At 45.1% G+C, this 27,761-nt stretch overlaps 1 protein-coding gene across 2 annotated transcripts; it reads left to right on the top strand.

The window, feature by feature from the left end:
- Positions 1 to 11,469: 11,469 nt before the first annotated feature.
- On the top strand, positions 11,470 to 24,675 carry LOC111846386 (uncharacterized). Of its 2 annotated transcripts, XM_023816511.2 has the most exons (8): positions 11,470 to 12,010; positions 12,095 to 12,273; positions 15,640 to 15,733; positions 16,294 to 16,368; positions 16,759 to 16,952; positions 20,921 to 21,578; positions 21,661 to 21,820; positions 22,952 to 24,675. In XM_023816511.2, the coding sequence occupies exons 2-7, from the start codon at positions 12,214 to 12,216 to the stop codon at positions 21,801 to 21,803; spliced, it is 1,224 nt and encodes a 407-aa protein (XP_023672279.2). In that variant the 5' UTR covers positions 11,470 to 12,010; positions 12,095 to 12,213; the 3' UTR covers positions 21,804 to 21,820; positions 22,952 to 24,675. The 2 variants fall into 2 exon arrangements, with proteins under 2 accessions (XP_023672279.2, XP_023672280.2); XM_023816512.2 differs by having other exon boundaries at positions 11,470 to 12,273; positions 16,297 to 16,368.
- Positions 24,676 to 27,761: the final 3,086 nt, after the last annotated feature.

Here is a 27,761-nt window from a genome sequence, read left to right as displayed (position 1 = left end):
TGACAAATAAACCTACTTGACTTGCCTAATGGATTGCCACACACACTTGTCAAGCATCTTGGGGTGACAAAAATTGCACTGTCCATTGTCTCGCACCTTCTTGTATTTATGGCACTGCTCTTTTGTCTTTTATTACACTGTTTCTGGTGCCATTACTTTTTGTTTTATTCATATTGTATTGTATATTGCATTATCACAACATCCGCACTGCTCATCGTTATTTATGTCACCCTATTACTTTACCCTAATGCAGCTACAGGTCATACTGTTACTGTATTTATTTATTTACCATTTATTTACGTCATATTTATGCACATCTTCACTGCTGCTGCTTGGTACTTGTACTTATTATCACTTAAGTGTCAGACTGCGAGGAGACATGCAAGTAAGAATTTAATTGTATTTTATTTTAATACATATGACAATAAATCTTGAATCATTGTTCTCTCATGCACCTGTCACCTCCCATGAAACTGTGGCACAAGAATTTCATTGTATTCCTTGAAACACATGTAACAATAAAACTTGAAACTTACATTACAATACCACATACACCAAGGAACCCTAAGAATGAATCCGGCATTCAACAAAATGGAAGTCACATTTAATTCCACACTAGCCCTCAATCTCAAATGGTGCCCTTTGTTTGGACCTCAGCTCCCTCACCCTGTCTGTGATGCTTAGTGTTAGCCCTCCGTCATATAGTAATGACTGTATTTGCTCTGTGTAAATGTCACCCTTATTCATCGTTCACAGAGGCATGACCCCAGAGACCGCCCTTACCCTTTTCTCAAACGTCACAAATCATGTGTTGGCCTGCGCTGCAAAAAGGCCACGTACACCTAAGCCAGAAGACAGGCCACTGGTTTGAAATGCCCTGAGGAAGTAGTGACTGAAGGGTAATTCCAACGAGTGGGCACTTCCAGCCGTGATCTCAAAGCCCCCCCCCCCCCCCGCTGGAACCACCTCCACTAGCCTTCCCGACTTGGCACCGGGTTCGAGAACACTGCCCTTTCAATGAAAAATGCAGGGCGCGCTGCATTCCATGGTCACACAAAAGCCCTCCTTTCACAGCACGATCAGACTAGGAAAATGATATAATTGCAGACATGCCGACAGATTCAGATACAGTGCACTTATGCTTGTGACAGTGAGCTCAAGGAGTTCAAAGGCTGTGTGGCTTTTAGGGGAATTACTGTATGGTAGAACTGTGGGGAATAAGTGGCATTTTTCTACATAGATACTGTAGTGTTGTGTGTGTGGTCTGTTATGGTTTCACATGCAGACCAAAACTGTGTGAGCAGCTAGATGTAAAGATGGGTCTGTTAAGGCCTGTAAAAATGATCTGAATTAAAATCAAAAATAAAATACAAGTGATATGAAAAGTGCAGAATCCTCTTTCCACCCTGAAGATACAAACCCATGAGAAACACAGAAGATGCCCCTGCCTCATGCAATCCCCCCCACACACATTCATGTGTGAGAATTGAGCCACTGTCCTCCATTTTGGACATGTCCCAGCATCTCTTCCAGCTCTGCGGATGGGTGCGTCTCCTTGGAGCACAAAATAGACTATTGTTAATTAGAGAAGGTAAGGGGGTGGGTTGGAGAGACAGGGGTACATATCTTAAACAATACACCCTCCCCCCCCCCCCAAAGACACACACAAGACGCTGCACATTGACGTACTTTAGGGGAGATTAACTAGAGCATAGTGCACAAAAACAGGAAAGAATCCCTCTTTACGTCGTCATGTTTCACTGAATCTTTCGCCATATAAATGTCTCTGTCACATCTGTTCCTGATGGGTAATCAGGTATTTCAGGCTGTCCTGCGATCCTGCTCTGAGCCAGTGGAAATTGCTGTATTTCATTCATATTCTAGTTTGTGTTGTGTGGTTTAATTTGTTTTTCTTGAGTTGTCAGCATTACTACTAGCTTAGTGATATTGAATACTGGCATCTTGTTTCAGGGTGCATGGTTTTTTATGACTAGGATGTAGTCTTGAGTTTCTGGTTTTGGTTAGCCAGTGACTTGTTCCTGGGTTCATGGCCCTGGTAAGTTTGAGCTCCACAGTTGGTATGCTGGGAAGCTGTTTCCTTATTTCCTTGTCTTTCCATGACTGTTCTGGATTTGCGTTTCAGCCCCATTTCCTGCTTCCTGGTTTCCCAGTTCTCAGCATCAGAGTTTGCATCTGGAAGCAACCCATTCAGTCAGCAGCCCAGTCCCCATTGGTTACCGGTATGTGAAAGCCAATAAATGTGTTTTTACCTGAATGCTCCTAGTCTTGACAATCTGTTGTGTCCTTAACCACTGTGCCACCTGCTGCCTGAATAAAATTTCTTTTAAAATCCCTGAAAAATTACAAACAATGAAACAATGTGTGATTTCTGCAAAACACAGTTATCTTAGCTGTCAACTTATTATTTAGCAATATATTATGGGCAATTTAGAGACACAAATACATGCATACATTGAGTACTTCAGGGAAACTTTTTGGGCAGAACCTCACATGCGTGTATTATTCTGTATGATCAGTAGGTGAATTGATATATCCCATCCAATTGGTGCTTTGGAGCCCCTTATCTGCCAGAAGATCAGAACCAAACCTTTGTTTGCTTGGTAGAACCAGATTAAAGATAAGCAGCAAAACAAAGAGATGTCATACGAATCTTCCTTTCATCTTCATGTTTGTTTTATAAATATTAATTATGGCTCAGAAAATATGAACTTCTTTGTTTCAGCTCCAGAATGGACCTCTGACAGTGTGAGGACAGGCTCTTCCTTTGCTGAAGCTCATCAAAGAGATATGTGAATATGGGACCACTCACTTCTGAAAGACGTTTTCCAAAGAACAGCCCAAAAGTAAGTTCCAGAAAGTAAAAAAATACAGTGCACATTATTACATACATCCATACTCCCATGTCCATATCCTGGTCTGGGTCACGGCAGCTGCCTATCCCAGGCAACACAGGCCACAAGGCCGGGGGCTGTTGCACTTTATGAAATGTGTAAAATGGTACAGGTGTCTGACATGCCTTAAGCAGATAATGTCTTTCAAACTTAAAAGTGACTCAACAAAATCCAGTCGGGAGTTAAACGTCGCTGATTATGATTAAACTTTTCACATGCATATTTTATGTACTACTCAAATTTAGTATTTCTAAGGTTGTCAGCATGCACTTGTGCAGGGACTTCAATCATTCTGCAATACAGATCAGGATTCTAATGAGGCTGAGAGTGATCTTACGATGGTAACTGATAGAACCTGGAATTTCAGGTAAAAATAACAAGAAATGTGAAAAAATTCTATCACTTAGGATGGGAAACCCGTCCATTGCTGGAAGTTTGAAAGCTGGATATATTTATATGTAAATTCTTCTGGTTATATATTATTAAGTAGACCTTTACTTTAATATTGTGACCTTTGGTTGTGAGAACAATCCCATTATATAACAAGCATGACCTTTCATTGGCTGGCGATCTGGCACAGTCACGCTGTGCTTGGGAGAGGGACAGTGACGGCGCTCTGTGCCATGAGGTGTCTGTGCTGCAGCAGGCTTTCCTGTAGTCTCTCTCTCTCTCTCTCTCTCTCTCTCTCTCTCTCCATGTTCCTTGGAATTTCTCTGCTGTTTGTGTATACACACACACACACACACACACACACCGGTTTGTAATTATATTCGTTTGTTGGGACCCTCCATTTATTTCCATGGGGGACACTCTAATCCCAACATGACGACATTAACCCCTACCCAGCCACAACCTTAACCATGACCTGAAAAATGGTCTCCACAACGTCAAAATAACAGGTTTTTTTTGCATTGTGGGGAATATAAACATAATACACACACACACACGCACGCATACATATGTGTGTGTGTGTGGGTGAGCTCTGAGGTCCCATCAGCAGGAAATGCAGCCTGTCTGTCCCTCGTTTAAGTCCACAAAAGCGTGAGCTGTAGAAAAAGTCTAAGCCGTTAGGGGGGTTTAATGTGAGATCTCTATCTATCTTAACTGCAAATGTGTGAACTTCAAGACTCAAAATTTGACGTCAGATGCAGGGGATGGGCAAAAGAGTAACCTTATTATTCTGCATTTTCACATTTTGCTGGTACTTCCTGATTGTTCCACATTAGAAATTAAAGGCCATCAGCAGAGTCGGTATGATGCTAACAATAATAGCCTTGTTGACCTTTTGGAACTAAACTGGTCTTGGCTTTGTGTCTGGCGGGCTCTATTGTGTTTGAAGTCTTATCATTGTATTGCAGTTTCCTCTTCCTGCTGTGACTGTGTGTGTGTGTGTATGTGTGTGTGTCATAGTTAGCATTAGCATTTTTCCCATAGAAATTAATGAGCGGTCCCCAAAACGATATGATTACACGACTCTGTGTGTGTGTGTGTGTGTGGGTTTGCATAGCTCACATTTGAGAAACAAATTGTCCCCAAAGTGTAGTGAAACCTGAAATTTCCCTACTTTTGGGGACATCTTTTGAGGTCCCCATTTGGATAACCTCAGTTTTATAAAAATCTGTGAATGCAATCAAAAAAGTAAAAATGCCAAAAGTCTTGTATTTGGGTTGGTTACTTATGGTTATAAGGTTAGGGATGGGTAGAGGTTCAGGGTGTCGTGATTGGGATGAGGGTTTTTCCCATAGAAATGAATGGACGGTCCGCATTTAGATAGGAAGACCAATTTGTGTGTGTGTGTGTGTGTGTGTGTGTGTGTGTGTGTGTTTTATGCATATATTACACTGTGGGGACCAAATGGCCCGACTAATGCGTTAAAAACCCATTTTTTGGCCCCACAAGGGGAAAATCAATTTTATAAAAATCTGAGACTGCAATCAAAAAACTAAAAATGCCAAAGGACCTGAATTTTGCTTGGTTACTTATGATTAGGGGTGGGTAAGGGTTAGGTTTGTCATTGTTGGGATTAGGGTTTTTCCCATAGAAATGAATGGACGGCCCCCATTTACATCTGTAGGAAGACCAACTTGTGTGTGTGTGTGTGTGTGTGTGTGTGTATTCACTTTTATTATTCAGACCTTGGCAGAAAACTTATGCAGACCTCACGGGAAAAATAAGGAAAAAATGGCCACAATGGAAGGCATTAAAAACTGTCGATTGCTGTGAGCTAACAGGGATAAGCAGACAGGGCAATACAGCCCAGCCTACACCTGTGAACCCCACACCTACATAAAACCACAGATTAGAGTGGGACTTACCCAGTGAAGTCATGTCTGTCCTGCAGACAATACACCCACACCTCCGAACCTCCAACAGGGGGTGCTGTTGTGTTCAGTGGTATGTGGATGACTCATCCTTTTTTCTCTTCCTTCGTGTCCCCCCCCGACCCATCTCTGCCTGTATGGACAAAAGTGGCAGCGACTGCGGGGGTGAAGAATGAGCATTGCTAGGCGAAGCCCGTGTCCCAACACAGCAACGGTCCCGGAGAGGTTCTCAGCGCAGGACAAATGCGGGCATTGAGGGAGAGAGGGGGCGGGACGGAGAGTGAGGGAGGTGCTGGGGTCGTATCCTGCCCCAGACAGACAGAATGAACTCTGCCTGCTGCTGGAAGTCTTGATTGTCTGCCTTGGGGCACCATACCGGAGACTGGGAAAAGGCCTTCTCAGTCCCCCAGGAAGACATATGGTCCTGGGAGAGCCAGTGTATCGAGGACTGTCACTCAGAACATTTAAATCAAACACCACTGTCAACAAGCAAATTCACTCCAAGTGTTACCTCTGTGGTCTGCGTGAGAAAAAAAAAATATTTGCAGGTCATTTTAGATTAAGGGATAAATGTTTGGATAAGGATGATATAAACCCATTATGCAGATCTCTGTCACTACCATAGTGGATCTGAGGATGAAAATAGCCCAGCCTGCTACATCAAAGCTATACCACCATTGTTCCCACAATGAGGAAATCGGACTCGCTGTGTTATTGTTGGATGAGACGGTGAGAGAGACAGGGGGTGTGGAGTCCGGAATACAGGAGCCAGAGAGCCATGGGTACCTGAGTCACTACGGAAGGGGGGAGCCTAACCAACACTTTCCAAAGTGGAATTCGGGCAGAGTAGGAAAACACCTGGGAATGCAGAACAAAAAGATTGAATAGGAAAGGGAGAACAGGAGGCTTAATGGTAAACACACGTGTACGGCTGCGGGGGAAGGGATGCAGCAGCACGGCAGGAAGGATCTTGCTTCCTTCACTGGAGACCAGGTTGGTCAGTGTCAGTTAGACCTGACAACAGTTTGGCCACAACAGAAGCTTTCAGGTGACCCAGCTTGGAGGTGCGGAGGCCAGAGATGAACAAGGTCTACCCATAAAGTACAGGGTTCTAACTGCTGAGATCTGTGAACTGTGTCACATGGCGAAAGAACATCAATCATTTTATTCCATTTTTTCAGATCTTTAGATATGCTGTAGTTAAAGCAATAAGACAGAAAAAGAACAATATAATACATATAATAATTAAGGAAGAGAAAGTGTGTTGGGTCCCTGCGGCCCATATTAATCCATTTGTTTAGATTATGGTGCCAACAATTTTAATGTCATATACTTATTTGTTTGGTGTGTCTCTAAAGACATCACATAGGTCTGACCTGAAAACCCTTTCACACATTCCTCAGCAATGGAAGCAACTGCAATGTGATTCAGATTCTTTTTCGTGGACGGTAACTCCAGTTTTCCATGAAGCATCATCCTACTTTCATCCTGTGAAAAAAATCCCATGTTTTCATGTAACAAGCACCTGCATGGTCAAGAGGCATTTGACCTATGACCTATAACAGCTCATGGGAAAATGTACTGCAGATATGCATAACCTTGTACTCCATCTCCCACCTGCTTCTGTACGGAATCACTTTTTTGGGGGAAAAAACACAGATACCCCCATTACCAGTCAGTCACGCTGATGTAATTTTTATGAACATGGTCTGTATTGTGATCTGTGCATGTGAGGGTGCTGAGATATCAATAGGTGGACATATGAACTCAGAAACTGTGTGAGACGATCAGCGCATTTCATCATCTGCTGTCTACCTGCTGTCACTGTGCTCTCTGTGCAGGCTTGTTTGAACAGCATGCCTCGGCTGCGATCATTCCCCTCTCAGCTGCTCTGCTGAATGTACAGTACGCAGGGAGTGACAGTTAAGCCACCCCAGGCATGGACAGGATGCTCGTAAATGCAGTCGCAGTAGGAATCTTGGATTTCCCTGATTTCGCTGCATTGATTTAATTTTTTCCCTTTCAACCCACAGCCTCCTGCATTTACCAACTCTGCTATTATTCACCCATTACATTGCCAATATAATGTAAGCATATAAAATCTAAAAGTGATATATGAGCAATGTTCACTGTAAAATACCTCATACACTTGAAATCAGGGCATTACAGTTGCATGTGACACTGAAGCTAACTGGGATTAATTCCTTGGATTTCCGCAAATGATGGGAAAGCAGGGCATAGGTGAGAAGAACTCCCAAATAAACATAGACATTCATACTGTCATAGGCCTGCTCTCTGGGAGAACGCAACACATTCACCTTCAAGCGGAAAATCTTGATTACGTGATCTGTAGGCGTAATAGTCGTAGCATTAGCGTTATCATGGTGCTTCAATATTCTTGTCAACTATGCATAGGGAGCAGGTGTGCATGCTGGTCAAACAGACTTAGAGGGGGTTGTTCTCCTAGTCTGGGCCTTCAGCATTTCTGCTCAACGCCCTTCAGACCAGAGGACATGGCTGAATGGACACCGGGTTCTAAACAGAAAGCAGGGAAGGCTGAAGATGAGGGGGGTGTGGAGGAATCCATTGAAACACACACCCACCCTATACATTTTTTGGCTTTTGCTTTTGTTGTACTTGGTCTTGGTCATTCAAGGCAGTTGGGCTGTTTCTTTGATCTAGTAAAGTTATAAATTGTTTTCATATGTGTATTCTCTCTTTAACTACATATCTCCGCCTGTCGATCTCCTGCTCCATTCTTCCCTCACTCATGAACAAGATCCCGAGATACTTAAACTCCTCCACTTGATGCAGTAACTACTCCCCAACACGGAGGGGGCAATCCACCTTTTTCTGAATGAGAATCATGACCTCAGATTTGTAGCTGCTGATTCTCATTAAAAAGTCACGTGTTTGTAGACTGCCTCAGTGTATTAATTAGCAAATGCAGTGACTGGGGGAATTACTCATGTTGGGTAAACGCTGACAGATATGGTGACATAGGTCCAGTGTATTACTCCTCCTAGATCCAAGGTTCAACCCTCCTCTCCAGTACCCTGGCATAGACCTTCCCAGGGAGGCTGAGGTCTGTGATTCCCCCGAAGATGGAACACTCCCTCTGGTCCTTTTTCATAAAGATTGGGACCACCACCCCAAGTCTGCCAATCCAAAGGCACAGTTCCCAACCTCAGTGTTGAAGAGGTGTGTCAGCCAAGACAGTTGACTCCTACCCTAATGATGGGCATGTCTTCCTCTGATTTTATAGCTTCCAAGGAAGGCATGCAGTGGGATTCAGGTTGTCCTTGAAGTACTCCTATCACTGCCTGTATATCCCCAGTGGAGGTCAATAGCACTATGAAGGTGAATGAATGTTCTACAAATGCATTATGCTGGCATTATGAAGGTACAGTTAATGTAAAACGTTACCAGATGTTTTGCTTCCTTTTATTAACCTAAGGGTGGTGCTGTTTTGCATTTTTTTTTTAACTGCACTGTACAGCTGCACTGTATGTATGTGTGTGTGTGTGTGTATTCACTTTTATTATTCAGACCTTGGCAGAAAACGTATGCAGACCTCTACTTCAATAAGCCCTGCGTATAAAGACCTTACTGCAGAAGTCAAATTTCTTAGCATTCTTATCTAATTGTGGTAACTTTACTGAGGAGTGAAATACAGAATAAAAGAAAGCCATGCCTTTTGCAGCAAAGGGGCAGGATTCACCCTCACCAAGCATGAGAGAGCGGGAATGAAAAATGTGTCCGTTTCTGAAAAAGGCCACCCTTGAGTGTCCTCCTCCATATCTGCAAAGGCAATTTCCTGAGTGGAATTCCAGATCAAAAGGCTGATTCCCACTCTGCCGTAGTCCCTGGGACACTTGCAAGCATTACAGTCAGCAGCAAGTTGAACGGCAAGCAATACGTGGTAATTCAGACAGTATAAAAGCAACAAGTTAATGCTGAGGTTTTTTTGACACACACAGCCCTGCCTTGTATAACCATTCTTTTCTTCCAAACAGAGAAAGCCTTATTTGCTGTTAAAAATGACAGTGCTCTCCAAAAATCTGAGGACTCTTGAGGCTTCTAATGGGGGTCAGGGGTATCAGAGCCAGCTTGATTCATTCTGAATATGTGTTGTCTTTTTCCACCATCACTGGCAACGGCAAGCTTCTCTACAACTTAGAATGGACCTAAATCATTACATCACTTATCTGGTTTATTAGTCAAGTTTACTACCAGCATGTATGGCATACCTACAGAAACTGTCAGTTTTACTGCCAAAGCACTTACCAGCATTCAAAAGTAGGTTCACACCTGAACTGTGGCAAGCCTGCTCTCCTCACTCCATCCACGCTGCCTGAATTTGCCTTTGGCAAAGTGACCCTTCCTGCACTGGTATGCTAGACTTCCTCACAAACAGTTGTCTGTGTATGACCTATGTGTACTATAAATTTAGCAGAATGATTTAGCTTCCTTAGGTACAGCACTGCAAACAATGCAGCTGGCTGCTTGTCCCCCCCTAACCTTGTTTCACCAGGGAAATCGGAAGCCTAACATCTTCCTGCTTCATCATTCGCAGTCAGAGATAGTTCCCTTTATGTTTCTGTGCTCCTAAACCCTTTGGTTCCCCATGGGGACCCTATTTTCCCCAATATTACCATTAATAATACCAACTATATTTCTATTAGAGTGTGGATCAGAACCCCACTGCTGCATGGAGCTTATCCCAATGAGGGACACGACGCACAAGGCTGGGCTAGCAGGATAAGTACTTAGGGGATGGATGGATGGATGGAAAATCCCTTTGCACTCAACCTCAAAGTGGCACCCCCCCCCCCCCCCCCCACACACACACACACACACAACACATAGCATGTGAACATGACTGGTCTGTAAACTTGCATGTTGGCAAATTAAAACAGTTACTACCTTTACTCAAGTTTGTTAACTTTTCAACACTGTACAGAAAGAAAAAATAAGTTTAGTCTGAAAATAGTACAGCTTGTTTTTGTTTAAATTTTACTCAAGATTTTTTTGACCATAACAACCTACTTTACCAGAGTTGCAACCATTCCATGAATAAGTTAGTTGAAGGAAGTTGTTATTTTTTGCATGTTTCTCTAATATAGGTTGATTACAGATTTATTTGAGCCATGCAAAATAAAATTAAAATAAAAACTTAAATTAATTAACTTATTTAGATATTGACATCTAACATGCATATTTTTGCATCATTAATTCAATTCAATGTATTGTTATATAGTGTCACAACACAATCACACCAAGGCACTTGATAAAAGTGTGCGGCCATGCAAATACCCTCCTGGTGCTCCTGTGGTTGAAAAAACGTTGCTAAAGTGCCCTTAAGAGTGGTGAAAGACCGCTGTTGGCTGCCCTTCACAAGGAAAAGAAAGTGATTGACGGTTTTTTAATCTGTAAAGCGCAGTGATACAGCTGATGCAAAATGTCCGAGAGTCATTCTCTGATAATCGCACTTAAAGAATTCCACTTGTCCAAACAGATTTCTTAGTCGGAATTATTATATAAAATAAATTAATAAATATATGTATATCAACATGAACTGTTCATTGCACTTGTCCTCCTTTAAAACATCTCAATTTAACATTTCCTATTAGAAAATCTGCCTTACCCTGCCTTCACGTCGGAAATCGTAAATACAAGTTGAGAGGACACGTACGTTACTACAAAGTCGTATTTATCAGTGGGAAAATCGGGATTTTCTTTAAGCCCAGAGTTCCCGAGTTGGGGGTCTGTCATTACAACAATCAGGGCGGGATAGCTGCACTGTGAGAAACAAATTATTTTGAAAGTAGTAAATTTAATATAGCGTACGTCATTGCAAAACTGAATTGTTTTTAATGGTGAGGAGATTGCTATTAAATGGTGTAGCCTGAAAATTATAGGATTTTGTCTCAATATTTGATATCTAATTGGTCATCCACCTGCTGTTTGAACAAGTGATTGCGAAAAATTCAATTAACGCTACAGATGCGTTTTGGCGTCGGAGGAACGAAAAATACAGTAAAACAAAAAGTACCTTTCTTTTCGCCTCCATTTGGCTTCGACTTAACCACTCGAACACGCGTCATATAGCAATTATGATTTTCCAACTCTCTAGTCGGATCTTCCGAGTAGGACTTGAAGGCAGCATTAGTCCCTAATATGGACATCATGGCCCTTCCTTAAAGGGGCGGGAGAGACGATACAAACTGTTGTCCGTCGTTCAGCCGAATAAGAAAGGAACAGCAGTATAAGAAAGTTGCTGCGTCGCTCTTGGCTCCATTCAACATCGCGTCCCACGGCGGTTTGTGGAACGGAAGAAAACGTGAATGAGTAACCAAACTGTAGCAAAAGTGTAATTTTATCGGAATGTACGCTTGTGTGTGCCTAGTACGGTGTTTTATCTTGACGACATTACCTTGATCATCATATAAAGAACAAACGCGTAGGTCATGTAGCCTACCAGTTTTTCATTGATGAAAATGCTTTTAAAATATTACATTGTTGCGAAGATCATTGCTTTCAGGAATAAATAATGCTCTCGTTGCGCGCCTGGGGTGGTTTACTACCGTAAGAGTGCTGCTTTACATACACCCATTCAGGGCTAGTTGTCATATATCTCTTTAAATAAGTTTTCACATATAAACCGTAAAAGTTTATATCTTCGATATTTCTTCACGGACATATGAGACTTTTCAAGAGAAACATTTGAAGTGAAATTAATTGACTTCTTCAGTGGACATCGACTCATCTTGACCTGTAAGACCGTTAATTCACAAATTGGGATTTAGGAAAACCCGAAACTAGACACTGTGAAGTAAGACAATAATCGGATATTCTCAGGAGAAGAGCGTCTTCGGGAGAAGTACGCGCTGCGAGCCACTGTCCTTGAACCAAGTGCTGAGAAGCGAAGTTGCCATAAATGAGCAGCCTTTTGCGGAGGCTCCACGTCGGGCAGCAAGATGAGCCTGCGGCTTCTGCAGCTGACGCTGCTGGCTTATCTGCGGCTTGCTAGCACAGAGGTAGGACCGTGCATCGCGCACCTTGGACGTATAGCTCGGCTTTACCCGTTCAGGTGCCTTTAATTGCCATGACATTTGTAAATGAATCCACTTTTGGCCAGAGGCTTTTTTTGTTTTGTAATGTGCTGTTTTGGAATGTGGTACGATAGAAATTGTAATCCATTTAATTAATTTCGTGTTTAATTTATACTTTTTTTTTTGTTAAAAAGGGGGTAATCCGTCGTCAGGGGTATGATCTTCCTCCAAGTGAAACGCGCACAGACATAAAAATTTTACATGTCAAGTTTGACAGCAACGGTAAACACCGTCCGGATTATAACAGCATAATTATGAGGCACGTTAGTAATACATAATGTGTATTACTATTGAACTTTTTATAATATAAAATTTTTGAATTATGGTTGCTTATATTAATTATAATTGGTCCACTACTCATTCCATAAAGGCTGATAGAATGTGTAATATCGATGTATTGGGGAGTGGATTCCTGGGTGTTGGGAGCATTACTTAGCTGACACTGTGATTAACAGCTCGCCCTGAGCAATGAAGTGATAGGGAAAAAAATGTTTTAAACAGACTGTATGGGAAGTCCCCAGTGGTACAATATGACTGTGTGCCTGCTTTGTATCTGCATGTCAGCAGTGAGCCAGACCCATAATTACTCCTCTTTGCAATTCACCTTTCACCTCTTACAGCCCACACCTGACATTCCTTAGTTGCTCTAGCTCCTCGTAAAAAACTCCAAGTTTTTGCACTGTGGTTCTGATAAGCAGCCTGTTATACTGACTTGTTGGCTGTGTCTCCTGTGCTTGAACACAAGGCGTGATGTGAATGTCCACGCTGTTGCTTTTTAAACGACATAATGCAACTAAAATGGATTGATCGTGCGGCTTAATCAGGTGTGTGCTTCTGTTAAAGGACAAGTATTGGAAAACATTGTAAAGAACAGCCACCATAACTGACCGGCCACTATGATGGAACACCAGACTTTCCATAATGAAACGTTGAGCCTGACAGCAGAACCCAGGCTTGGTTTCACTGCGTGCATCAACAGAGACCCGCAGGCAGATTCTACTGCACACTGCACACCTCAGCCATTTAATGCGCATGACACCCTGCCAAATGGCAGGTAAGAATGCTATTAGAGGGGCTTTCAGTGTTGACAGTTGCACCAACTGCATGTTTCATGGAGCAGGCGGTGTACAAACACAGGCTCATTAGCGTTGCACTAATGAGGAACATTGACATAATAAGATATGTTCCTAATTAACCTGGAAATGACTTGACAAGAGCCATTCTGTTATGCTTGGAATGAGATATACTGCATTCAGACAGATACATACTCCGTGATGTAGACCTAAATCATACAGGAATTTACACCATGATGTATAACTAATTCAGCTGCATATGTTGTAAAGGCAGCAATGAAAACACCCTTTTACAAGCCCAATGACCATACATTTGACAGATATCATTCATGGCCAAACAGCCAGGTCTCTTGACTCACCAAGTGCAGGCATTCTGAATATACAGCTGACACTCTGACAGTGAACATGGCCACGTGAGAGCATGTGAATAAGGTATATGTGCTACTAAACACACAGAGAATAAACAATGTGAATCATGCCTTACACGAACACATTTCCCATTACACAAACACATTAAAATGCTCTCATCTATCCATCATCTATCCATCATTATTTGGGTTTGTATGAGTTGCATGGCCGTAAATTACGGGGGGGATGGGGGGGTTGTAGCCCCCCCAATAAATCAAAACCAGCTAATACAACCCTCCAAATAACCATGTTTCCCTCGTAATGGGTGGAGACCTCAACCCCCCCAATGTTCCACCCAAAGTTACACCCTTGAGGAGTTGGTTGAGCGTAATTCGGCGTCAAGCCACATAATCCATTACGTTGTTATTATAAGGGAATGTGCCGCAATTTGGAACAATAGGGTACAGCAGCGGAATAAGGGCTAAGTTTCAAATCACTATCTGAGTCTTCTGCCTGAATACTGTGGGCAACAGTGGCTCTTTAACCCTAATTGTCAGTCTGTTTGTTGTTTGTCTGTCTGCCTCGTGACCCCTGGCAGGGAGTTAGGAATGCAGATATTCACACCTCTCTGCCTATGCCTCCTCACCTATGTGGAAATGTCCACAGCTTATGTAGCTCTGCTGCTGATGTGGAATCTCTGATTGTTAATATACCACCGGGTGCTGCGCAGTGCACCTGTACTGTATGCTGCAGGTTATAACTGCTCTATGTTATTTTATTCATTCATTTTGGAAAATTTGGGGGGTCGCTCCCCCCAGAAGAAGTAGGGGCTATAGTTCCCAGTGTGGTAGGGGCTAAAGTCTTAGTTGTGGTAGGGGCATGAGTCCGCGTGTGGTAGGGGCTAGAGACCCCAGTGTTGTTTGGGCAAGAGTCTGAATTTGGGGCTAGGTCCCCTGTGACGTAGGGGTCCCACAGTTTTGGTGGTATTTTATTATTATTATTGTTGTTTTATAATTATTTTTATTGCTACAATAATTATTATTTTTTGATTGATTCTATTGTTTATTTTTTGTGATTTTGTGTATGCTTATTTTGACTCCTTTCTTTTAAATGACTGTTCAGCACTTTGTAAACCATGTGGATTAAACAGTGCTGTATAAATAAAGATTGATATGTCACAGTAAATTGATATGTCTGAGGTAAACATCACAGTGTATGTACCTGTCTGAATGAGGTATACATCATGGTGTACATACCTGTCTAAATGAGGCACATGTCATTGTGTACATACTGGTGTGAATGAGGCATACCTCACAGTGCATAGACCTGTCTTAAAGAGGCATACCTCACGGTGTATGTGCCTATTTACCCTGAATGAGGCATACCTCACAGTGCATAGACCTGTCTTAAAGAGGCATACCTCACGGTGTATGTGCCTATTTACCCTGAATGAGGCATACATCACAGTGTACACACCTTTCTGAATGAGGTGTACTACATGGTGTATGTACCTGTTTACCCTGAATGAGGCGTACATCAAGATGTGCATACCTTTCTGGGTGGTGCGTACATCACAGTGTGCATACCTGTCTAAAGAAGGTATATGTCATGGTGTTCGTACCATGAATGAGACATACCTCATGGTATACATACCTGTCTGAGGTAAACATCGCAGTGTATGAAATTGTCTGAATGAGGCATCATGCTGTATGTACCTTTCTAAATAAGGTGTGCACTAGGATGTATTTATAGTACCTGTACGTTTGATTCTGATGTGATTCTGTCAGCTGCTGACAGACTGTAGATTCAGAAAGGTTGTGTGGCCAGGATCCGGTGTGTTTGTATCTCTGACGGGCGTTTCCTACTCCAGGGGAATCCGGCACCTGTTTCCCTGGTGGAGCTGGTGAGAAGCCCCGCGTCTTCGGTGGAGGACCTGCGTCTGATGATGCTGACTGACTCCGTAGGTAAATCAGCTACCTCATACTGAAACACAGAAAACCTGATGAACAGAATACCCATGCTGATGCTCTAACACCAGCAGGTGGCGCTGTGATTAAGAAACTCACCTGCCCACTGATGTAAATAATACATGATTGAATAATACATGATGGACACCTGTCTTCCTGAAGACAAACTTCAGGTTATATTTTTCCATATAGTCAAACACATATAGCAAGACCATATCTGTCTTGAACATGGTATACATGCACGTACCTATTACAGAACACAGGCAGGCTAAACTTTTAGGTTGTAATCAGTATTGTGCTCTGCGCTTCTGCTAATCAGCATGCATTCCCGTGGGTTTGCATACACACAGCTGGCTTGGCATCCTCCTGCTTCAGCCCAATGGTTGTTTATAACAGTCGATTGATTGCTTGAGCCCACATATCTCACTGACTGTATTACCCACTTATGTTTATACAGCTAGAAACAGATTAAATATTAACTTCTATGTTAGGTATTAAACAATGTGAATGCCTTCTCCCTTCCTCTCTCTCTCTCTCTCTCTCTCTCTCTCTCTCAGAAGAGGATCCAAGCAGTCCATCACACAAGGACATACAGTCCAATGAAACCATCAGTCGGATACCCAGAAGTCTTGGTGAGCCTGTCTCTCTGTTTGTCTGTCTTTCTGAATATACAGCTGACACTCTGACAGTGAACATGGCCACGTGAGAGCATGTGAATAAGGTATATGTGCTACTAAACACACAGAGAATAAACAATGTGAATCATGCCTTACACGAACACATTTCCCATTACACAAACACATTAAAATGCTCTCATCTATCCATCATCTATCACAGTGAGCTCATCCCCAGAAGCACAGGGCAGTGTGCATCCTGGATGGGAGGCTAGGCTACTGCTCACTGTGATAGATGATGGATAGATGAGAGCCATGATGCTATGAGCTCGTCCTGGTGAGTGGTAGTTAAGCATGAGCCTTCAGACCCCAGTGACGAGCTCTGAGCTGTCTCCGGTGGTGCCCTAGGAGTCCAACCCGCTCAGCAGGCCCTCTGCAAGGTGCGAACAGAGGTGCTGGAGGTCTCCCGCACTATGCTGGATCGTCGCAATGCCAACTTCCTGCTGTGGCCACCATGTGTAGAGGTGCAGCGCTGTTCAGGATGCTGCAACACCAAGAGTCTGCAGTGTGTTCCCACCCAGAGGCACACCCGCTACCTACAGGTACATCCCCCCCACACACCCGCTACCTACAGGTACATCCCCCCCACACACCCGCTACCTACAGGTACATCCCCCCCACACACCCGCTACCTACAGGTACATCCCCCCCACACACACCCGCTACCTACAGGTACATCCCCCCCACACACACCCGCTACCTACAGGTACATCCCCCCCACACACCCACTACCTACAGGTACATCCCCCCCACACACCCGCTACCTACAGGTACATCCCCCCACACACCCACTACCTACAGGTACATCCCCCCCACACACCCACTACCTACAGGTACATCCCCCCCACACACCCGCTACCTACAGGTACATCCCCCCACACACACCCGCTACCTACAGGTACATCCCCCCCACACACACCCGCTACCTACAGGTACATCCCCCCCACACACACCCGCTACCTACAGGTACATCCCCCCACACACACCCGATACCTACAGGTACATCCCCCCCACACACACCCGCTACCTACAGGTACATCCCCCCCACACACACCCGCTACCTACAGGTACATCCCCCACACACACCCGCTACCTACAGGTACATCCCCCCCCACACACCCGCTACCTACAGGTACATCCCCCACACACACCCGCTACCTACAGGTACATCCCCCACACACACCCGCTACCTACAGGTACATCCCCCCCACACACCCGCTACCTACAGGTACATCCCCCCCACACACACCCGCTACCTACAGGTACATCCCCCACACACACCCGCTACCTACAGGTACATCCCCCCACACACACCCGCTACCTACAGGTACATCCCCCCCACACACACCTGCTACCTACAGGTACATCCCCCCCCACACACCCGCTACCTACAGGTACATCCCCCCACACACACCCTCTACCTACAGGTACATCCCCCCCACACACACACACACACACCCACTACCTATGGGTACGCCCCCCCCCCCACACCCGCTACCTACAGGTACATCCCACACACACACCCCCTACCTATGGGTATGCCCCCCCCCCACACACCCACTACCTATGGGTACGCCCCCCCCCCCCCACACCCGCTACCTACAGGTACATCCCACACACACACCCACTACCTATGGGTATGCCCCCCCCCCCCACACACCCACTACCTATGGGTATGCCCCCCCCCCACACACCCACTACCTATGGGTACGCCCCCCCCCCCTGACACCCACTACCTATGGGTACGCCCCCCCCCCACACCCGCTACCTACAGGTACATCCCCCCCACACACACCCGCTACCTACAGGTACATCCCCCCCACACACACCTGCTACCTACAGGTACATCCCCCCCACACACCCGCTACCTACAGGTACATCCCCCCCACACACCCACTACCTACAGGTACATCCCCCCCACACACCCACTACCTATGGGTACGCCCCCCCCACACCCACTACCTACAGGTACATCCCCCCACACACACCCTCTACCTACAGGTACATCCCCCCCCCACACACACACACACACCCACTACCTATGGGTACGCCCCCCCCCCCACACCCGCTACCTACAGGTACATCCCACACACACACCCACTACCTATGGGTATGCCCCCCCCCCACACACCCACTACCTATGGGTATGCCCCCCCCCCACACACCCACTACCTATGGGTATGCCCCCCCCCCCACACCCGCTACCTACAGGTACATCCCACACACACACCCACTACCTATGGGTATGCCCCCCCCCACACACCCACTACCTATGGGTACGCCCCCCCCCACACACCCACTACCTATGGGTACGCCCCCCCCCCCACACCCGCTACCTACAGGTACATCCCACACACACACCCACTACCTATGGGTATGCCCCCCCCCCCACACACCCACTACCTATGGGTATGCCCCCCCCCCACACACCCACTACCTATGGGTACGCCCCCCCCCCCACACACCCACTACCTATGGGTATGCCCCCCCCCCACACACCCGCTACCTACAGGTACATCCCCCCACACACACCCGCTACCTACAGGTACATCCCCCCCACACACCCGCTACCTACAGGTACATCCCCCCACACACACCCGCTACCTACAGGTACATCCCCCCCACACACCCGCTACCTACAGGTACATCCCCCACACACACCCGCTACCTACAGGTACATCCCCCCCACACACCCACTACCTACAGGTACATCCCCCCCACACACCCGCTACCTACAGGTACATCCCCCCCACACACCCGCTACCTACAGGTACATCCCCCCCACACACACCCGCTACCTACAGGTACATCCCCCCCACACACACCCGCTACCTACAGGTACATCCCCCCACACACACCTGCTACCTACAGGTACATCCCCCCCACACACCCACTACCTATGGGTACGCCCCCCCCACACCCGCTACCTACAGGTACATCCCCCCCACACACACCCGCTACCTACAGGTACATCCCCCACACACACCCGCTACCTACAGGTACATCCCCCCCACACACCCACTACCTACAGGTACATCCCCCCCACACACACCTGCTACCTACAGGTACATCCCCCCCACACACCCACTACCTATGGGTACGCCCCCCCCACACCCGCTACCTACAGGTACATCCCCCCCACACACCCGCTACCTACAGGTACATCCCCCCCCCCACACCCGCTACCTACAGGTACATCCCCCCACACACACCCGCTACCTACAGGTACATCCCCCCCACACACCCGCTACCTACAGGTACATCCCCCCCACACACCCACTACCTACAGGTACATCCCCCCCACACACCCACTACCTACAGGTACATCCCCCCCACACACACCCGCTACCTACAGGTACATCCCCCACACACACCCGCTACCTACAGGTACATCCCCCCCACACACCCACTACCTACAGGTACATCCCCCCCACACACACCTGCTACCTACAGGTACATCCCCCCCACACACCCACTACCTATGGGTACGCCCCCCCCACACCCGCTACCTACAGGTACATCCCCCCCACACACCCGCTACCTACAGGTACATCCCCCCCCCACACCCGCTACCTACAGGTACATCCCCCCACACACACCCGCTACCTACAGGTACATCCCCCCCACACACACCCGCTACCTACAGGTACATCCCCCCCACACACCCACTACCTACAGGTACATCCCCCCCACACACCCGCTACCTACAGGTACATCCCCCCCACACACACCCGCTACCTACAGGTACATCCCCCCCACACACACCCGCTACCTACAGGTACATCCCCCCCCACACACCCGCTACCTACAGGTACGCCCTCAAACAGAGATGCGTGACTATGGTACATTTTGCAGTATAATTCATGTCTGTAATTTCCTTTCTGTATCTAACTCAGTGTTATTATACTTTTTACATTTTATTAGATTATATTAGTTTTATATATATTTCTATTTATTTGTTTGATATTATAGTTTTAGTACATTAAGTTTTCATCATATTTTTCAAGGGATAGACTAAAAGTTGTACAGCTTTTCTCTGTCTCTGATCTTCAGAGAATCCTACAATAAATACATAGTGCACATTATGTACTAATCTCCTCAAAATGAGTAAAGCATATAAAAATGTAGAAATCATCACAATAAGTAATATATATATATTGTATATCCCACTTAAAATAATAGTTCAGTTATATTAATATGTGTGCATGAAAGGATTAAAGACAATGTAAGAAATGTTACAACTGAGTATCTGGAAAACTACCTGTTCCATCTTGGTTATGATATCTTTTACTGTAAACAGTATTAAAAACCAGTAAAGCAAAGAAAAGTTTGACATTTGTTTTCCTTTTATTTTATTTAGTTTGGGAAACAATATCTAGTGTTTTCATTTAATTATACTTTTTAATTTATTTCAGTTTACAAAAATGTTTTCTTGTCGTTTTAGTTTCGGTAACAGTAATAACCCTGATCTGCTGTTCATTCTAACATAACTCTCTTCCTTACGGGTCAGGTGATGAAGATCCAGTATGTCAATAAGCATCCCTACTACGAGAAGGCCGTCATTCCCATTGTGGACCACGTGGAGTGTCACTGCCATAGGGCTGCTCCCCTGATGGCTCCCCAGACCACACCAGCAACCCCCCCCCCTCAGCGGCAAACCCCCTGGCACCCTAAGGTCAAAGGTCACTCCAAAGAGGAGCTGCACCGACATGACGAGCTGAAACAAAACCAACGGGTGCAGCTTGTAGAAGGTGCTGAACTGGGGCTTAACTGGTCCAGCCACACCCCCACTCTGGGTCTGCCGGCCCTCAATCTCACGAGGCAACTGGGCACAGGAAGCAGCCAATTAACGCCAGAAGAGAGCAGCACCCACATCATGGAGGAGCTGTCACAACGGGACTCCCAGTTCCCTCAGTTTGAGATCTCCCAGTTACCCCAATATGACCTTCCACTTTCCAAGGAACTTGAGAGACAGGAGCAGCCTCATGATAGCACAGGGGGCCCTAAGCACCAGCACCTTGGGACCCTGGAAAGAGGGGGGCGACTAGACCATCCGGCAGGGCAGCCACAGAATAACCAGCGAGTCCTGAGCATCGACGGTGAAGAGAAGCATCCTCTTCATCACCCTCACCAGCCAGCTGAGACACAAACAAGCACACAGAGAGCAGGTAGGCTGCAGGCCCTCTTATAACACGCCGTGCATGCATGCCGAGGCTCACCTGCTGTTTGTGCCCCCTGTCTGTTTGGTAGCGACAGCACCTCCCACTCCCGCACACGCCCCGTCAGCTTCAAGTGTGCCGCACCCCCCCTCTCGTCAAGAGTCCCCCAGGAAGAAGAGGCGCAAGAGCCGAAACCGGATAAGCAAGGCCTCCATGAGGGCGCTGCTGATGTGACAGAACCAAGCCGACAGGTCAGGAGGCGGCTGCTTTACTTCCAGGAAGAGCCTTTGCATGAAGAGACCGGCAATCGGCCTTTAAAATAACTTATTTTCATTTTTATTATTATTATTATTATTACCATGTTGCCCCAAATATAAGACGTTTTTTTTTTTCACAAAATACGTCTGAAAAACTGGTGCCGTCTTATATTCGGGTAATAAAAAAGGGGATAGATGCTGAAAAATATGATATTTTGTAACTGATTCAGAGCTAAGTTTTTTGATTTACTATAATATAGGTTTCCCTTAAGATTTCTTGTATGAGCGCATGAGTCAAAAAGTGTGAGTGTCACTCCGGATGTGTGAGGGCTCCCACCCTGGGCTACCATCCTGGGCTCCCACCCTGGGCTACCACCCTTGGCTCCCACCCTGGGCTCCCACCCTGGCAATGCGCATGTTTAGCGTGTCTCCCTGACTGTGCTGTGAATTATCCGCTTCCCTGTCTATGCCACTGCTAGTATTAAATCGATTGTGGCTGTTAATAAAGATAGTAACATGCATTTTAAAAGAGCTGTCATATCATTTATTAATATGGCTCAAGTATTCTCCGCAGTCTCCTGAATCGAAAACACCCTCAAGGGTTGTGGAGTTTGTAATATTCATTATCTACACCCCTCCCCGCCAATAATATATTTGTTTTTTGGAATGTTTGCAAATTAATACACTTATTATAATCCATTTGTCTGTGATTGCTTTTTAAGCTATGGTTGCTGGTTAATTTATTACATGTTCTTATCAAATAAAATTATTTTATTTATCTTAATCTAACACTTGATATTCCAAAAACGTTTTTCTAAAAATAGTTGCCAAAACGTGGGAGGTCGTCTTATAATTGGGGTTATATTCTTATATTCAGGCCAAAACAGTACAATACGATATAATTTATATAATAATATCTTTATACTATATATGATATATTTCTTATATTTTTATATAATAATATTATTGATATTATTATATATTATTACAATGTAGTATGTTATGTATTGTATATTTTGTATTATACTGTGTTATTATTATTATCATTAGTTTTGAGGTGTGAGTCCTAAGAACTGTAATTATCTTAATTAACCAGTGATTTCTCACTTCATCCCCTTCGCACAGGAGCAGTGACGTTGCCTTGTGTTCTGTTCGGGAGCTGAAAGGCGCCACCGTGGGAGAATCGCCTCAAAACTCATCCATTACCATTAGCCACATAACACATTTGTGCCTGCAACTATAGTATTACTAATGATTGTCCAGTAGGCCCAAAAAGCCTGGGACACCACTAGCAGGTGCCAGAGATCCACTCAGAACTGTAGCTTCCAGCTGCCCCTGTGGTGCTAATGGACACCGTGTTTTAGGTTAAACTGGACTTAAAAGGGGAGCTGGACTGTGAAACACTTCAGTAAATAAAAAGGCCGCAGAACTTACAGCTCTAAGCCTGTAAGGCAGAGCAGGGGTCTGAAGATGCTGAAGAGTGATGGCTGACTGCAGTCAAACACTGACAGTTTCCCTGTGAGAGACACAGAAGAGGAATCACTGCTGTTATTATTTCCTGTTTAGGTTGGAATCAATAACATTTCATATACACGCTGGATTCTTGCAGTCTGAAGCTGTTTCAGGAGGGGTAATTTACAGAGTATTAGTATTTATGGCCGCAGGCTTCAGTGATTATAAACAGTGTGACTGCAAAGCTTTCAATTTCAGTTCTCATACATGCAGACAGTCACGCATGTGTTTCTGACTGGGTCACTGTGTCAGCGGTGTGTGGTTTGGCAGAGGACCCCCCTCCCCCCAGAGCCCCTCTAACACGAGCACACACACACATGCACACAGATGCACACTCACCACAGTTTTCTTTTGCAACAGGGCAGTAGACACTACAGGGAACCATCAAGGTACCACAGTATTTTTAACCAAGCAAAAGGTCAAAGTTTGCACCTTTGCCCAGGATGCATATGCTCAGATCTTGGGCTGCCTTGTTCATTTCTCCATTTCTTTGTGGAAAAAAATTGCGGTTCCAAGACAGGAGAGTGGTGACAGACACCCCCCACCCCCACTGCGATACAATGGCAGGAGACCTTGGCCCTCAGAGAGGTGACCTGCTCCTCCGGCACAGCCAAGCCCCCCTGCACAGCACTCGATGGCCAACACTCCCTGTAAAGTATTTTCTCAACCTATTTTTAAAACAATGTAATGGGGGTGTTTCATCCTCCAGTCCCTACTGAAATTAAAGGGTGGTTATTTTAATGAAATCATAACTCATTAATGCTATTTTAATAGGAGTAACAGACTTTAGAGGATGTTTCTCATAAACAGTATTAAACTATATTTTCTTCGTTATGCTAGTCAATGAAATGTCAGGGATAATTAAACATTTACTTTAAAAGTATGTATGTACAGTATATACAGTGCAGCCTCTACTGACTGATTACTGACTCCTTGCCTTTCTCATGACTGACGTTCGTCACAACTGTAAATTGTTACATTTACATCCTAAAAGGTATTTATTTATTTATTGAGATGTCCTGATCCAGAGTAATTTAAATGATAGTCGCATTTGAACAATGCAGCAGGAATGCAATAGGGCTGAAACAAATTTGTCTTTAACTACTGAAGGCCATGAATTTATACAGCTTTCACTGCTGAAGTGATTCAGTTCCCTCCCTGGTCCTTCCCAGGTGGTGCTGTGATTAAGGAGTTGGGCTTTGCAGCTGAAAGGTCACTGGGTTAATTCTCAGTGGGGAATGTTGTATCCTCAAGGGTCATGTGTCACCTAAGTTATTGCAACTAATAGCATTTTATGTCAAAAAATATTCTAAGCAAATAAATAAGGGGCTTCTTGATTCCTGTGAGTGAACGGCTGGTCTGTTCTAAAAATACTGTCTGGTTCCTGAGTCTGGCTCCTGGTGGTTGTCTGGGTAAGTATCCTGCTTGGTCCATGCTCCCAGAAGAACATTCATATTTCCAGTGGCTGGCTGCTGTGTTGATTACAGTACTGCCCCCCAATGGACAAATGAGAGAGAACTTAAAGTGATAATACTGGACGCAGGGGTGAACTCATGGCGCATGGAATGAGGCAGACGTGGGGGCAAGAGGTCGCAGAACAGTGTTGCTCATGTTCTCCCTTCTGTCTGGAGATGCAGTGCTGACTGCACTTTGGGTAGCTCTGTCTGAGTGCTAAGATGCTACGTGGCGCCGCATGGACCAGACCCGCCCTGGCGTGAGGAGCCTACTGCTGAATCAGCTTCATAGTAAGAGGTGGCCCAGCTCCAAGACCACCTGAACTCTGGCAGCCCCTCCCTGCGGTTTCTCCTGAGATTATCTCCAGGTCATACTGCAACCCCCTCCCCAAGATGTCACACACTTTTTTGAACTGCAGACAAAAGAGGCTTCATCAGAAAGTGACCAAGTTATAAAGCAGCTAAAGCTATCCACTCTTATACTAACATGCAGGGCATGTGTCAGTTCAGGAAATGCAGTTCATCTGGGAGGTATTTCACAACACTGGAGTTATGTAACTAACTGAAGAGAGACGGTTGGTAATGCTTCCATAGCTTATTTTAGTGTTAAATCACTGATTTTTTCTGTATAGCATATGTTCATATTTGCACATGGCATTAAGTGAAGGCAAAATAGCTCACAGTCCATCTGGTGACCCAGCCCTGTGCTCCAAGCATCAGCCTGCCGCTAAATTCTCCATAGCTCTGTGAAAACAACGCACAGGATTCACCAGACGCTTCTGTAAAACAGGACAAAAAATGATTGTGTTTCACATGTGTCCCTGTGTGTGAGTGTAGAGTCACCAGAGCGCCCACCAATCGACGGCAGCCGTGGTGCTGATGTCACCAGAGCGCCCACCAATCGACGGCAGCCGTGGTGCTGATGTCACCAGAGCGCCCACCAATCGACGGCAGCCGTGGTGCTGATGTCACCAGAGCCCAATCTCTCCCTGTTTCACCACATAATCCCAATAATTTGTACACATTAGTTTGATTCTATTGTTGATGGAGTTTTCAGTTTGCCTACACACAGTACAGTTCTACACTTTTTCCACCTATGTGGCTGACAGTGCCTTCCTTGGATTACTTTGGCACATCCCTGACATGTTTCTCAGTGGGCCCGATGTAGTGCTTGACGTTCCAGCCCCTATACACGTGCACATGCACCCAGACAATGGGGCTGATCATTATCTCCTCTGGCGTGTGCAGAAGCGTTTCCTGTTATTTCATTTGAGACTAAATCTGTCCTGACGCACAAGCATCCTTCAGTTTGCGTGTGTCTATGTAAGGAAGGGGGGAGGGGGGAGGGGGGTTTAAATATACATGAAGGTAGGTGTAGGAAGCTGTTTTTATCTTTCATTGCTTTTCATATGAATGTATGGTATATGGGTGGCATGGTGGTGCAGTGGTTAGCACTGTTGCCTCACACCTCTGGGACCTGGGTTCGAGTCTCTGCCTGGGTTACATGTGTGTGGAGTTTGCATATTCTTCCCGTGTCGTCGTGGGGTTTCCTCCGGGTACTCTGGTTTCCCCTCACAGTCCAAAAACATGCTGAGGCTAATTGACGTTGCTAAATTGTGCATGTGTGAGTAAATGGTGTACGAGTGTGCACTGTGATGGGCTGGCCCCCTGTCCTGGGTTGTTCCCTGCCTCGTGCCCATTGCTTCCAGGATGGGCTCTGGACCCCCCACAACCCAGTAGGATAAGTGGGTTGGATAATGAATGGATGGATGGATGGATGTATTGTATATACAGTATATTGCATTATGATCAGATTTTGGAAGCTAATTGGTAATCCACTTTGACAGCAGAAGAATTTTGAATTTTAAAAACGTCAGTTTTACCTTTTTCCCACAAAGTCCATTCTCTCCTAGTTATTAGATCGTACATAAGTAATTTTCAATAGGTATTATAGACCATAAGCTACCCAAGCCAATTTTGCAAGATCTCGATCATGGTCTTTCCATCCTCTGTTCAAGCTCTAGAACTTGCTTTGTAAAAAAGGAGCCACTGCATATCATAACATTGATCACGAGATGGAAACATAGCAGCTCTTTCCCCACAGGCACTTTCTGAGAATTGCAATACTTCTGTATGGCCACTGGGTGGCGGATGTTGCTCAAAATTACAAATTATTAGGTAGATGCCATATTTTTCCTTCTAAAAAGTGTAAACTTTATTTAGATACTATGCCGTGTTGGAATCTGAAGGGTGTTGATTAACCTTCTGTAACCACACGCAAAAGGCCAGCTGAGGTAAATAACAAGGCAAAGAGATTGCTCCAAATCATTTACACAACAATCATGACCTGTGGTCACCCTGCTGAAAAACTAGCATAGACCAGCACAGCTATGCTGGTCCAGCAGCTATACCAACACCAAACCAGCACTGGAAATCAGCCTGGTCTAAGCTGTTTCTTTCAGCAGGGCAGTCATTAAATAACAAAATGTTTTTCTGATGTAATACACTTTAGATTAGATTAGATTGACTTTATTAATCCCACAATGGGGAAATTCCTTAGAAACAGCAGCAACAATAAAAAAGACAGTATAACAGGATCCATAGGATCAGCAAAAATAACAATACAAGAACAATACAGACAATAAAAACATTAGAAAACAATTTCTAAATTGTATAAATATATAAGTAAAAATATAAAGAAAAAACATATACACAATAGTCCAGCCAAAATGTGATGCTGCGGGGTCAGTCAGCATATGCAGTTACTCGCATGCTTTGCATCACACTGTGGGCATGTGTAGTTTAAACTAATATGTGTATTCACACATTTATGTTGTTAAGTGTCATACCTGTGAAATGAATAACCGTGAGTGAATTTGTTGTGCAAAATGTTGATTTCCATGTTTGTTCCACTAGTAAAGTGAGCTTTTGATGACTGACCATGAAGACTGAATCTCCTTTTTAAATAA

Source organism: Paramormyrops kingsleyae, chromosome 22 (assembly GCF_048594095.1).
Source record: "Paramormyrops kingsleyae isolate MSU_618 chromosome 22, PKINGS_0.4, whole genome shotgun sequence".
In the NCBI taxonomy this organism is placed as follows: domain Eukaryota; kingdom Metazoa; phylum Chordata; class Actinopteri; order Osteoglossiformes; family Mormyridae; genus Paramormyrops; species Paramormyrops kingsleyae.
The sequence above is the reverse complement of the archived record's forward strand: the minus strand, read 5'-3'. Positions and strand labels throughout refer to the sequence as shown.